Raw genomic sequence first — 14281 nt, 5'->3', positions numbered from 1 at the left:
TTGTAAACTAATTCTAACTCCACACTGATAGTGGTTTAAGGGGACTTTTACTACAGCAATCTTAACATCGAATAAGCGACCTGAAGTGGTTAAGATCTATCCACAGACATCATACATTCATAGCTTTAAACAGCATGGAATGTACGTACCTCCAAAAGGCATTAAGAAACGTTCCATCCACCATCGGGGACCACAAGGACCAAAGCCCAAACGTAGTAGAGTAACCGAGTAACTTATAACGTCTAAGTATACTTTGTCTAAGAGAATAAAACATAATCATTGAGGCCGTTATATGATCGAAACCCGTTTCTTTTCTTTTCGCTTGTACAATTCATGTGAGCTTGAGTCTATGTGCTAATACCACATATAAGCCAACATTGGAATTTTCAAGCTGAGGAGAGGGGGCTATGTAAAAATAGCGGGTTCCTAATAGTAGTTGCACAGTTAACGCATATTATAAACGTATTAACGTATTAATGTTTATGAATTGGACGTGAACAACAATTGAGATATTTAAGATTCTGAACATGCGATAGTACTCAGTAGAGTATTGGACTCTACTGTGGACAATTAGGTGGTCTTCCAAATATAGATTGGTTTTTCCACTGAAATTAGAATTGTACATAATATAGGAATGATACAAATCTGACACCTGAAAATGACACTTTGGGAATCTCTAATTAACGGGAGTACCATGAGAGAGGGTCTCAGGCATGAAATGTTTATTGGTACAAACCTATGGTATAATTCGATAATGATCTCAGAGCAAGATAATCCGCTGAGAAAAGGACAGGATCAGAGTTGTTAGAATTTAGGACAACCTGGTTTTGATTCCTCCTAGCCAGCCAATTAGATGTGCCCGTCTATGCCTTAATGGGATGGGGAGCTAGGTACCAAGTGATGGGGGTTAGGTGCAGATATATACTGCACCAGCTTGGTGTTTTTGATTTGATTTTTGATTTTCTTAAGTTGGACTTAAAGATATTTTATTGGTTATTTTGAGTAGATATTTTTTTCGAGGCGTGAAATGTATAATATGCGTCCAATGAAATGATATCTAGTCTTAGTAACTAAAACATAAATAAATCTAGATCGAAGTAGTGAGTGATTAGAGCGGAGCATATAGACAATAGTCTCAGTCTAAAATCCCGTAATCTGTTGCTCACTACCAAGGGCTGAAGCTAAACTAATTTTTAACATTTTGCATTTTAACGTTTTAACGTATTGTATTCTTAACGGAAACGTCTTGATATCGTATAGTCAGCCTAGAGGAGACCGACTTTTACACTTGGGCAAGAACGCGATTCTGGGATTCTTCCCGCAGCGTGACAATCTGCTCGAGTCTGTTTGGGACACGTCTTGTGTCCCTCCGGCTTTCCGTTTGACCGCCAAGGGTCTTCCTAATCCGGTGTCCTCCCTAGACTATCTATAATATGGAGATTCTTCCCTTCCAGGAAGAAGACGTGCCAGTCTCGGTGTACGACTTTTCTCATCTGGATTGTTTGGCAGCGGGAATTGGCTTGCCAGCGCAAGAGCTTGCCGATACGAAAGCTGCTTGGAACCGTTGTGCCTACGACAAATCGCAGCCTCACGTGTTCTCGAAAGATCCCGGCTTCCGCATTCCCACCCGTTCGGACGCTATTCCGGCCCGGAGTGCCTTTCGTAATCGTGACCCTGTGAAGATCGCAATTGAACAGCGTAAATATGTGACAGAAGTAGCTCATGGTATAATTCGTCGATGTAAGGATGAGAGTGGATGGTTGGCTCCTATCGTTTTAGCCAACAAAGGTAAAGGTGAGGCTGAGAGGACTGACGACGATTACCGTATGTGTCAGGCCTATGTCGGAAGTGGAGCATATGTGACCAGGCCAATTTGCGGCGCCATACGTGTAATGCATGGCGTTGCACGGTCACTGATAATGCCAATGGCTTTAATCAGTGCACCATCGTTGAGGAGGACCAATACAAGACTCGGTTCCTCTCCGGTGATGGTCAGGTGTACGAGCGCATCGGCGCGGGGTTTGGTCATGCGGTGGTGCCAGCCCAGTGCACACAACGGAACGAACACAACTTCAAGGACGTGGAAGGATTCATGTCTTTCGTGGACGATGGCGCCATATGTACGATGAAGATGGTAGATGAAGAGTAACGGTCAGCTGTGACTAGTATTAGATAGAGGTGAGTCTACCGACAAGCAGGTCAACAGGAGGATACTACATGCGGACCAAAGTCACAGTACGCTGGGGGGAGAAGGGAGGCCGTATCTCAGTAAGCCTTTACCCCAGCTGGTGGATTTACTCACAAAGGAAGGGACGTCCTCCAATACTGCAGAGATGTCTCCGTCGGAACTGGAGGCCGATCTAGCCCACTGGCGATCACTTTGGCAGTTGGTTCGTGCTGCGGAACGATCTGGAACCAAGTTCAACGCTACAAAGTCACAGATTGCTGTTCCCAAGGCTATTCCCAAGTCCTTCTATGGGAGACTCTGGTACGACGGCTTTGTCACAATTGATGACGAACGCATGCAAGGGATTGCTAGCATTGGGTTGCCTTCGGACAAGGATCAGCTTCTCACGTTCGTATGTATGATGGCGTGGTAGTCCTGTAGCATACCGGGGTTGAGCGCCTCATTGGTCCCGCTTACCAACCAAATTCGCAAGGATGTACGCTTCGACATGAATTTGGAATGTCAGATCGCGTACGATCGTTGTATGTGGCTGTTGACAAATGATATTTGTCTCTATTCTCCGGAGCAGCACAAGAAGCTGCATGCTTATCCGGATGCGTGCGATGTCGCGATTGGCGGAGCGGTTATGGTTCGACGTGCTCCGAAGGAGGTCTTATGGATGGAGGAATGCATTGCTGGATGGCAGGCGGAGGTAGACCGCCAACGCTTGGTCCGGAAAGCGCCAACAGATTCCTTGCGCAAGGCTCTTCACGAGTGTGGTTGCGCTCAGGATGGACTCATTCGGTATTTGGAGCGTGAAGGTGTACCTCTTACGGAGCCGTTGCTTCGGTGGAAGTCGCAGTCCAAGCGGACGACTAAGGGTAAGGAGCTTGCGTTGGAACCTATTTCAGAGCAACTGGCCATGGCTCCAGTCGTATGGGACAAGCGCAAGGGTGTAGCGCTGTATGACGTAAATTACTTGTTTTGTGTCGGATTTTATTCTTCGAAGCTTCCGCCGTCCATGGGCAACTATCATGTCCTGGACTTGGAGCTAACCGCTACTGAGTTCATGATTCACAAGATTGCATTCATGATCATGCGCTCGTAGCTGCCTTTGCAACTCCACAGTGATCATAAGCCTTTAGCAACTCTGCTACAGGGCAAGCCGTTGCCTCCGGATACGTCCACCAAAAAGAAGCGTAGGCCTTGGCGAGCTTTGGAGTTAATGACCTCTGTAGACACAGAAATTTCGTATATTCCCGGTCCTTTCAATATATTGGGCGACTGTCCTTCACGTATGCATGCTCCAGGGGTGGATCGTGCGTTGTGGCCGGTGGAGCGTCGCGTCTCTTTTGCCTGGCCGTTGGAGCTCTTGGAGCCTGAGGATGCCTTGCCGTTGCTGGCTGCTTGTGAGCGTAGTGAAGATGGGGATGACCTTGGGGTGCCAGTGGCTAGGTGTGTTCCGGTTACGCAGGAGAAGCGTACCCAGCGTCGCAACCCAGAGTGGTTCAAGCGTGCTATGGAGAAATGGTCAGGCGTGGCCATTGACCTCGTTGCCAATCGTCAGAACGCACAGCTTCCGTACTATGCGTCTGAAGAGCCAGGTGGGGGCACGTGAGGTGGGGACGCTTTAACGGTCCCGTTAGATGAGGTTTTTGGTTATGCCTGCCCGCCTTGGCATTTGGTACTTCGTTTCTTATCTTATTTGAAGTCGTTTGCCGACGCTACTGCAGTGGTGGTTGTGTCTATGTGGGCAGGTGCTACGTGGTTTCCAGTTTTTTTGTAGTATGCTGGTGAACATGCCCTTAGTGATACCGCCTATCGATGGAACTTATTTTCGGGAGAATGGTAAACCTTCGCCGGCTCCGTCTTGGTGTTCACTCATTGGTCTTCTGCGGAGTGACTGTGTTGAACCTCTACAGTAACTCCCTCAGACGTTTTGGCGACGTTTTGGCTTCGCCAGCAAGCCATACTGGCAGTATGGTCAGCAACAGGAGCAGATCTATTTACCGGACCCGCTTACTCGGGGTAGCGAGTGTCTACAGGAAGCAATAGTCCAGCGCGTGGATGAGCCTCGGGAGTGGTTTGAGGACCAGTTATCATTTTTACAGGGACAGCAGGCTTTACAGCAGGAGCAGGTCGACCTTGACGTACCAGGCGACACAGGTGGTACAGATGTTGAATCTCGGCGCTTCCAAGGGGTCCGCCGACAGTGTCAGCAGCCGCGGCCTTACTCCGTTTCCGACTCCGTTGAGGATGATGGACCAAAGGTATCCATTCGTTTCGAGCGCGTCGAGGTCCCTGGTAAGAAACGCAAGGCCCCGCGGTCGTTGTAGGGTGTACTCGCCGCGTTGGCGCGTTGCCGACAGTCCTAAAAGGGGTTCGGATTTCACACCAGGCCTTGCTGAAGGCGATTTGGCGTTTGCATTTTTCGCATATGTGTGCGCGTTCGGTTCGATTGCGTGGATTGGTTCGAGATAAGTTGGGCTTCAATATTCCTATTGAGCTCCTTGAGGACATTGTAAACTCCTGCACAGTGTGCATTGCCAGAAGAGGGGCCATGACTGGCCTTATGCAGGGTTTGTTGTGTCAGCCTCCACGCTCGCGTTTATTTGCTGCTGCATGGCACATCGACTACTACTACCATGCGCAGAATCCTGAGGGGTATTCATACATTATCTTTGCCATCTGTCGCATGGCCAGATTGGCGGCCCTATGCGCCGCCACGAGCATACGTTCGAGGAGGCGAAACGATTTGTAGAGCAACAAAATACACCCGGTGGTTGGCCTAGGGAGCTAATAATGGATGAAGACAGTCCCCTGCTGCATCAGTCTTTCCGTTCATGGTATACTGATCGACATATTGCGGTTCATCCTGTGCAAAAGGGTCGCCATCAGTCCAATGGTATGGCAGAGGTTCTATGTCGCACATGCAATAGGTGGCTGTCTCGGTTTCTTCCTGAAGGTCAGGAAAGTACTTGGCCTGATGCCGTTGCCAAGTTCGTGTCGGCGTATAATGCCACCAAGTCCTCGGTCACAGGTATGGCACCCTATATTCTTGCGACCAGTGGCAGAGTGTTCTCGCACCATGTTGATACTGGGTTGGTTGACATTCTACGCAAGGACCTGAGTGACCTTGCCACTCCAGATCTCTTGGAGCTGGAGCCAAACCCTAAAACCCTAAAACCTCGATATGAAAGTATGGGCTATGGATGATAAAGCCCAGGCACAACAGGCTCGTCAGGCGAACCGTTGGCGAGTGGATGTTCCGATGTTTAACGTAGGCAGAGTGGTGATGTTTCGTCCGGCGCAGGTACCGCACAAATCTCAGCCGGAGTGTGTGGGTCCGGCAGACGTAGTTGCTTTGGACCCTCCGGTGTTCCGTATTGTCCGCATGAGAGCGTCAGGCCAGTTGTATTGCGTGCATATCAGTAATATACGTGCATATCGGGTACCGCTTGGAGAACCTGAGAGAGGTGAAGCTCATCGCTGTTTGAGCAGCACTGTATATTTCAATTGGTTGATGTATGAGTCGCCTTTTAAGGACGCTTCGACTGTTGAACGTAATGCAGTCGTGGATGCTCTCACTGTGTATCCAGAAGCCGCCGCATGGCAGCGAGGTGTTAATACATACTGGGCTCGATGTATTGCGTTTGCACATAAGCACCAGCACCAGTGAGCGGATTGGTTTCGTCCAGAGGATGAGGTAGTAGTCGCTCGGCATGTGGGTGAGCCGTTCGTTGCTCGTTGGCACAGTGCAGTTAACAAAGTATATCGTTTTGCATTTGACGATGGCTTTCGCAAGAATATGTTGGAGGAGTGGCGCGCGAAACAGACAGCTCGCGTGGCCCGGTCGATATGTGAAATACGAATAGTTCTCACTTTAAGCTCGTTCTTTATTTACTACTTACATTACATACAACTGCCAGTAGGTGGCAGTGCTACGTTATCTCTATTTTACAGCGATCCTATTCGCTTTACGAGGTCCCCTTGTGTCATGAGGAACGCTGCAGCCGAGTCTGCCCGTTCCTGGGGGGATGTAATATCCACAAGAGTTCAGTTCGGTACTGGGTCTTGGTACCGAACTGCCGTAGTCTAGCATTTAAGCTCGTTCGTTATTTAATACTTACATTACATACAACTGCCAGTAGGCGGCAGTGCTACGTTATTTCTATTTTACAGCGATCCTATTCGCTTTACGAGGTCCCTTTGTGTCATGAGGAACGCTGCAGCCGAGTCTGCCCGTTCCTGGGGGGATGTAATATCCACAAGAGTTCAGTTCGGTACTGAGTCTTGGTACCGAACTGCCGTAGTCTAGCACACGGAGACAATTCAGCTAGGCTGTCAGGGGGATTTGAGGAGCTGATATGTTCTACTTGATGAGCTGACGTGACAGCTATTAGTTGGTGAAGAAGCCAGGACGACACACTATATCGGACAATGGATGTGAGGATCACTAGATGGATGTGGTGAGCTTCCTAGTAAGGAAGGTGTCGCGGGATTAGGTCGGCATAGTGAGGATGAAGGAAGGTTCAGCTCATCATGGGGATTAAGTGTTAGATTAGACAGGAAGGACATACTTAAGGTCAACACAGCAGGATAGTCTGGGCATTCATGCTGGAAGTGCTCGGACAGTTGTCTAATAAACCGTTAATGAACCTAATGTGATGTGAACTACAATTTATGTACTATTTACGACTCCAGATTCCAGTGATTCCAGCCAAAATATTTTATATATTCCATTCTGGTACATATGGGATATCTCATATCTTAGAGAGAAATATCACATAACTGATAACTGTACGGTACTTTCGTGTCAGCGTTTGTACTTTCGTGTCTAATATTTCTATGACCTAACGTGGTTGTATGTTCACTCTAGCAAAGTGACCAGTACAACGGTTGCGCATTGACTTTTATAGGTCACAAGCATCTATCGTGTACAACGTTAGTTTGGTTGGCGTTGAATCATCGCGCGCCAAGACCCTTCGGTTGGGTCCAGGATACTCATGGACTCACCAAACCCTGTCCTGATTTCCAGGCTGCTCGGTATCAGCAGATTTTACAACCCCCCAAGCCAAAATTAACAAATAACGGCTTCAGAAACCGTGGTAGCACAGACAGAGGTAGAGAAGTGTAGGAAAAGCATGAACAGCAGAAGTATAGAAAGTCACTGAGGTTTAGGGATTGTAGCATCGTACTTTTAGTTTTCCAGTCACGCAAAAGACCAGCACGGTAGGCGGGATCATTAGCAAGGGAATAACCGCACTTAAGGCCTGATTTGATAGCGGTGAATTGGGAATAACAGAGATGCTTTTGAAGGAAACACTGATAACGTTTAGAGAAACGACAGTTATGAATCTTATGATGCTTGCGGTCAGCAAGGGCATGGTATTGACGGAAGGCGTATTAAATTTGTACACACTGGAACTGAACAGCTGCTGCAGGTTAATCCCGGAAAACAGCAGCGAGGGTAGCTTTATCCAACTCAGGTGCCTTGCGGAAGTTGCTCTTGTAGAACAACCAGTTAGTATAAACTGACGCACTGCATGTACCCGCACCCTTAACATGAGGAACGGATATGCCAATGGGTTCACTGTATGCGTTGAACTTCGAGCGATGGACACGGTACGACTTTTCAGCAGCAACATTTTGAATAACATGCATTTCAGGTGGCTCGAGAGCCATCACAGTAGCTGGGCCACCCCAACGGACAGGATCTGAAAAGAGAAAAGGCCTCTTCTGGTGCATAACCTGGCGGCCAACAGCAATTATCGCAGCATCATAGCGTTGGGTATTAGCCTGTTGGGCCTGGGAAAGCTGAGCACGGTAATTGCGTTCCCAAACCACACGACCACGATCAGTTGATGGCAGAATTAATAAGATAGGGGCGGGGAACCATCAGGACAGGAGCAATCTATTTAAGATGGCTTCCAGATTCGTGTAAGAGTATTGGTGAAATGTCCGGCCAGTTATGAGAGTGTAGAGTGAAATCTTAGTGACAGAATTCCCACTTGAATTACGTTGTCACGAGCAAATCTCCAGTCTTGAAGAACCCAAGTAGCTTGGAAGCCATGGCGGTCAACCCAAACATTTCAGGTATCAATCAATTTCTCAACAAGATCATTGCTGCTACGCTCACTGATCGTGGTTAAATGATAAGCAATGCCTTCAGACTTGCATCAATTCCTAAATCACTGAGAATTAAAAGTTATGTCTGTCTTGCCAATTAAATAGGTACCAGTAGTAGCCCATTGTTCCGGTTGGTTCTTAAGCATCTGAAGGACATCAGCGTAGTTTTTAGTCACCTCTGAACGGGGCATAGTGGACCTGACGATTATGCTCTTATATGCGAAATAGCATAAACTTGAACCCTTGAGAAGTAATAAGCATACCCTTATAGCCTAACTGACGAACAGCTCCTAAGTATGGTGCTTGATCAGATTGAGAGAGAGGACAGACCAATCAACGGCCCTGGTTCTGCACCTCGAGTAATGCAAGCTGAACATGTATTCAAGAGCTCAAGAAGAAATTCTTTTAGAAACGTTCATAGGCAATGCTCCTGCAATAAGCGCCGCAATCGGAGTGGACAGACGGAGGTGACCGCGATCTGTATGGACGTGCCATATCACATCAAGATTGACGTGTCATATCACATCAAGGACATCCCTTGGGGGAATAATATATCCATGAACCTTATAGGCTGTAGTGACTAAAGTTGCTAGAGCCTTGTCTAGTGTACTAGCAATGCCTGGAGTGGGGGGTTGAATAAGGGGTTCTATTTTAGTAGTAGGCTGATCAGTTTCAAGTGTTGTAGAAACACGATGGTCGCGGACAGGGGTACGTGGCGGAAGGAGATGGCGCGGAAGGAGATGACCCACTGGTTCACGGGGCGGACCATCCACAATCGCAGAGGTACGAGATAGAGGGTCAAGATACGATATAAGGTGAGCAGAAGACGGAAGGATAGGTGACTCAAGGGCCTCACCATCCGGCATGTCATCATCAGAAGTGGGAGAAGAATCTTGTACAGTTCGAGTGGCAGATAACGATGCAGGGGAATCGATTGATAAGTGACATCCTGTCGATCAGGCGGGGGGTGGGGAGGCTCAAGTGAAGAATCATTTACAGGAAATAACCCATGAGTAGAAGAAGAGAGGCTGCAGAAGTGCGGGACAATTCAGTAACAGGTCGTGTACTTGTGTTCGGCAGCACAGCCTTTTGAGCCCTCGAAACCACAGAGGTGCAGGTGTAGCAGTCCATCGTCGCTTACGCTTTTCTTGAGACCGAAAGATCTGGCATTTTTTTATCACCTACACAAGTGTTTTGCGGCCCAGGAAAGGACGCAGCAGAAGTCTGACGACAAAATTAAAACCATCACTGGGGATGGCAAGGTTGGAACAGGATTCCGAACACCGGGTAAAGATTAGATTGTTTAGCGCTGGAGATAAGTCCCGCAATTGTATAGCGCCATGGAAGTGAGCCTAAAGCTGTACAGTACCGTTCTTCAGGAGTACATCTGTTGCATAGTTAATAACAATAGATTCATCAACATCAACAAGATTGTGGAAGAAGATGCGGAGCCAGGGAGACGGTGTCCAGTAGGGAAGGCCAACGATTGCTTTGAAGTTTACCGCACAAAGGAAGCGGTCGAAAAACTCTGTATAATTGTCTCACGGAGAACATAGAAGAAACGCTGATGCAACGGCATATCTTCCGCTAATTTACCCACAGTACCACCATTAATAGCACGGTAGAGGGCATACTGATGGCAAGTTTTTCTAGTATTGAAGTCAAGTTCAGGAACCTCCCGTTTTCAGACAGGAAGTTTGAACCACCGGGGATGAAGCTTGAGGTTGTCAGAATTTCATGGAGGACAGCAAACCAAAACGGTTTTGGCTGAACAAGTTGTGAGGACCAAGAAAGGGGTTTATGCGCAGCACACATAGTAGGGTCCAGCTTTGACGGACCCCGGGATACTATATCGACAACATAATTACATGTGGAAGTGGCAGATTTTTTCGACAAGACGGAGCAGGCGATCGCCCCTCATGATGTCGGAGAAAACCATGTTAGGGTGAAAGAAGGACTGAATCGTAAAATGATCAGTCCATGCGTTAATGACATAATGATTGGGGGTCAAAATCATACCATCCTAATCCACGGCATGGGCCAAAGCCGTAGTTTCGAGATCAAATATATGGTATCGGCGCTGAGCAGCATTTAACCATGTACCGCGTTAAGAGACAGGGAACAAACGATCAGTTCCGTTAATGCAATAGCCGTGAACCCTGGGTCAAAAATACGAGAAGCATTCTGATTGAGCTTTATAGGGTAAGAAAGTGCAAAAGCACGATCCAGGTAGAGTTGTTCACGCTCAGTTATGAGGGCTTCTTATATGCCGGGAGAAGGAGGTTAAGAGCAATGGTGGAAGTAGCTGGGCCCTTGGTCTCTCGAGCGAGAGTTAAAGTGACGTAGGGGAAGGGACCGAAGTAGATGGTCCTCGTGCTGTCTGGAGTTGGATATTAGCCTGAAGTGCCTGGTTAGCCTTATCCGCACATTTCGAGCTCAAGGGCTGTTCCCAATCAACAGAAAAAAATTAGTCGCTGGTTCTCCTGAACGGGGAATGCGAACAAACAAATCAGAGCCTAGGCCAATGTACAAGCGTCAACGAAAAATGTAAGTGATGGGATGGGTCAGGAGTAACCAACATCACCACACTCTTAATGGCCTCATTAAGCATGTTATATGCAGCATGGCAAGCTGCGGTATATTGAAATGCTGTCATTTTAGAAGTAAGGTCTGTCAAGGGGACCAATATAAAGGCCATGTTCGGAATATATTGTGACCACCAATTCATAGTGGCACTAAAAGTTTCCATTACACGACGGTCTTTCGAGGGCGGAAGAGACAAGATTGCTGGAAAGCGATTCTGGGTTATGGTAGTATAGCCATTTATAGTTTGGCGGCCATAGTAGATTTTACTAGCGTCACGGAGGAGCGCCAATTGACACTTAGATGCCCGAAGACGTATACCTTCACGGTAGCATATCAAGGCACAATCAATAAGATTATTCCAATGGCGGTTGAAGTGGTCGGCACCCCAATGGGACATGCAACCGTCATCGACAAAATGTTTGACAACATCTCGGAGAAATCGGAATTTGAGGTCCATAATGTTGGAGCATGGAGGTCATCATCTTTACACCAAACACCCCTGCAATAGGGCACCACACCGTACCTTTGGATGTGATCCAGATTAGATAATCACGAAAGCGTTCAGAATAGCGTAACAGATTAAATGAACATGCCATATCCATGGTTGACACCGTATCACCACGGTGTATGTGGTCCAAACACTCCTGATCCGTCGGCATGATGTGGACAAAGTACCCTACTAGGCAGATATTAAAGACCGGACCTGAGGACCGTACCTGAGAGAGAATTTTAGGACCGGACCAGAGGACCGGGCCTAGGGGATTATTTTAGGACCGGACCAGAGGACCGGACCGATTAGTGGAACAGATAATTTAATGAGATAGAAGTGATGACTCATCCGAAACCATAAAAAAGGGGTTTTCATTTTACCCGATTGTAGAGAATGTTTCGTTCCACATAGGATCGTGATTAATAAATATAGCAGGGCGCGCCATTCCCAATGGCACTTCTGACTGAGTTCACTTATGTCAGACTTAACACTTTTTACTAAGCGTTACTCGGTTTTGACCACAATGGGGTAGGGATTAACAAAAAAAAAACAATGATTATCTCTCTGTAGTTTTGGCAACACCGGATATCCTTAATGAATTTGGGGGCGACACGGGGACGACACGGGGATTCTTCCTAGCCATGACTGCTGAAGACATCCGAGGGGGGCTAAAGTAGTTCCCTCGTTCAATGATACCCCGCTTCTCATCACGGGCGCAGATCTCTTCCTCCCACTGAATGAACTGAGGATTTTCTGCTCGTAAATAATCCGCTTTAGGGGGACGTCTGGATTGGCGGTGATATCAATCTCTTCCTTTAACATAGTTATGGCTATCTTCGGAATAGCGGATCTTATTAAAGAGATCCTTCGAGTATTGAACTTGGGTAGGAGTTTTATTGACGAGACGGGCAAGGTTATCAATACCAGCCCAATTCCTCTAAGCCTTGCGGAACCGAACTGTCTCTACGGTGGAGTTCTACCATCGCCGGGGAGGAGAGTATTATTCATCGGGAGATTCCTGTAGCTTGAGGTCAAAGGTCGGGGGCTTCCTATTGCAATCCCACCAGGTACGAATTAATTGGTCACTTGGGCAATAAAACTTACTAAAATGTCACAATTACATGGTACCTCATTAGTGACCGAAAATGTAGCTGGCTGCGTTTCAAAGAACGTATGTGGATCATTTTGATCATAAATTGCAAGAAGAATAGTGGTTGTAATTCGTTCCGTAGGAGGGTCCATTGTACGACACCCAAAAGTTGTCATAATAATAGGTTTAATTGTTTCAACATCCAAACACTCTGAGGAGTCTTGGTATCATTCGGCACCTGACGGACAACAACAGTATCATAAATGGGTGGACGAGGGTCTCGCGGAGGATTTTCGCGGCGATCGTTATTGCGACGGCTAGCACCGCGATCATTAGTATCACGAATTGTTGCCACCATCGCGAATATCGTGAGGAATATTGCGCTAGTGCATAGCACTACCATGAAATGGATGGCAATTTGGAAACTTGCGCTGGAAGCATTCTTGGATGATTGCGGCAGCGTAAGACAATCCCGCATGGCGATGCAAAGTGAGGAACGAGGTTTTCTCCAGGTTTTCAAGGCAGGTAACCATGAAAGCAACAATGCGTTGGTGCATTGGCTTCGAGTAACGTTTGATGATCTTCGGTTACGGCGAAGGATCTGATAAAGACGGCTCATATAGAAGCCGTCATTGGCAAGAGGTAAAACAATCGCATGCACAGAACGGCAGTTCCGGTTGGCTCCTTCCTTCAAGTTCTGGAGGAGTATAGCATCAGTAATGTAATCCGTATCAGTCTCGGACAGGCGTGTAGACGCCATCTTCCAGGCTTTGGTTTCCTGGTCTCGGTAGTAATCAGATGAGATTTCAGGAGTCCAGCGATCCATAGCGAAATCCAAAATAAATACGCCATTCCGATTCTTCAACTCGCCCTTGCTGTTGTAGGCGTCTCGTGCATCACAGTATACCCAACGACGTTAGGAAGATGACCAGCGCTGCTAGAGTACAATGTAGTAGACTATAAATAAAGTGCAAATGTATGTATTTATTTCTGACCTCACCTTTGGTTTTATACCTAAGGTGTTTGTGCTAGTGTTCAGCCGCTTGGGCTGGCCAGGGTAAAAACTCATATGGTCAGTATGAGAAACCTTATGCGGGACACTTTAACACTTCGATGCTTTTCTATTTCAACTTCTCTGCAACTAAATCTCACGCTGATCACATGATGCCTTTCCGCTTAGGTTGTGATTCACATAGAACCGCAGCTATTATTAAAATGTTGCGGTTGACAGGCATAATCCACTCTCGGGAATCGGTTGAGAAACTTAATCTGCTCTCGGAAGTCGGTTAAGTATTAACTCAACTCTTGAGAGTAATTTGAGCAACTTGATTAGCTCTCGGGAGTGAGCTAACTCTGATGACTTCCATAAATCAAAGATGGTTTCTTGCTGTAAAATCTGGCCTGAGACCTGTAGTCTCTTAAGCCCCGGAACCAACGGGCTTTGCAAGTTTGGGAGGAGGTGCCTGAACCTCACCTTCTTCATCCTCGCCAGCGGATCCTTCAAAGGCTTCCTGGCGATTGTCAGGTTGGTCAGAAGATATTGTGTGGTTTACTACTGTTGCCGGGTCCGCGGAGTGAGAAATCGCAGCAGAAGCATAAGAAGACTGAGCAGGTGGTTCTGTAACTAGATCGACTAGCGCGTCCTGACTCAGGGAGAGCGAAGGCCTTAGATTCGTGCTCAAGAGTTTCAGGGGCACTGTAGATGCCTAGGGATTCCCTTTGCCTATCGGTCACTTCACAGTAACTTAAAGTAACCGCGACGCGACCGCAAGTGATCGAGGATAATTCGAGGAAAACCACCCTGTAGTATGGTTTATTG

The 14281-nt window shown here is 47.3% G+C and overlaps 1 protein-coding gene across 1 annotated transcript; it reads left to right on the top strand.

Moving 5' to 3' along the window:
- Positions 1–3464: 3464 nt before the first annotated feature.
- On the top strand, positions 3465–4503 carry SARC_06992 (hypothetical protein; the record flags this gene model as incomplete). Its single annotated transcript, XM_014299080.1, has 2 exons — positions 3465–3781; positions 4131–4503. 2 exons carry the CDS (start codon positions 3465–3467, stop codon positions 4501–4503), a joined length of 690 nt encoding a protein of 229 aa, XP_014154555.1.
- Positions 4504–14281: the final 9778 nt, after the last annotated feature.

Source organism: Sphaeroforma arctica (assembly GCF_001186125.1).
Source record: "Sphaeroforma arctica JP610 unplaced genomic scaffold supercont1.526, whole genome shotgun sequence".
NCBI lineage: Eukaryota > Ichthyosporea > Ichthyophonida > Sphaeroforma > Sphaeroforma arctica.
Note: the sequence above shows the minus strand (reverse complement) of the source record. Positions and strands in the feature narration are given on the sequence as shown.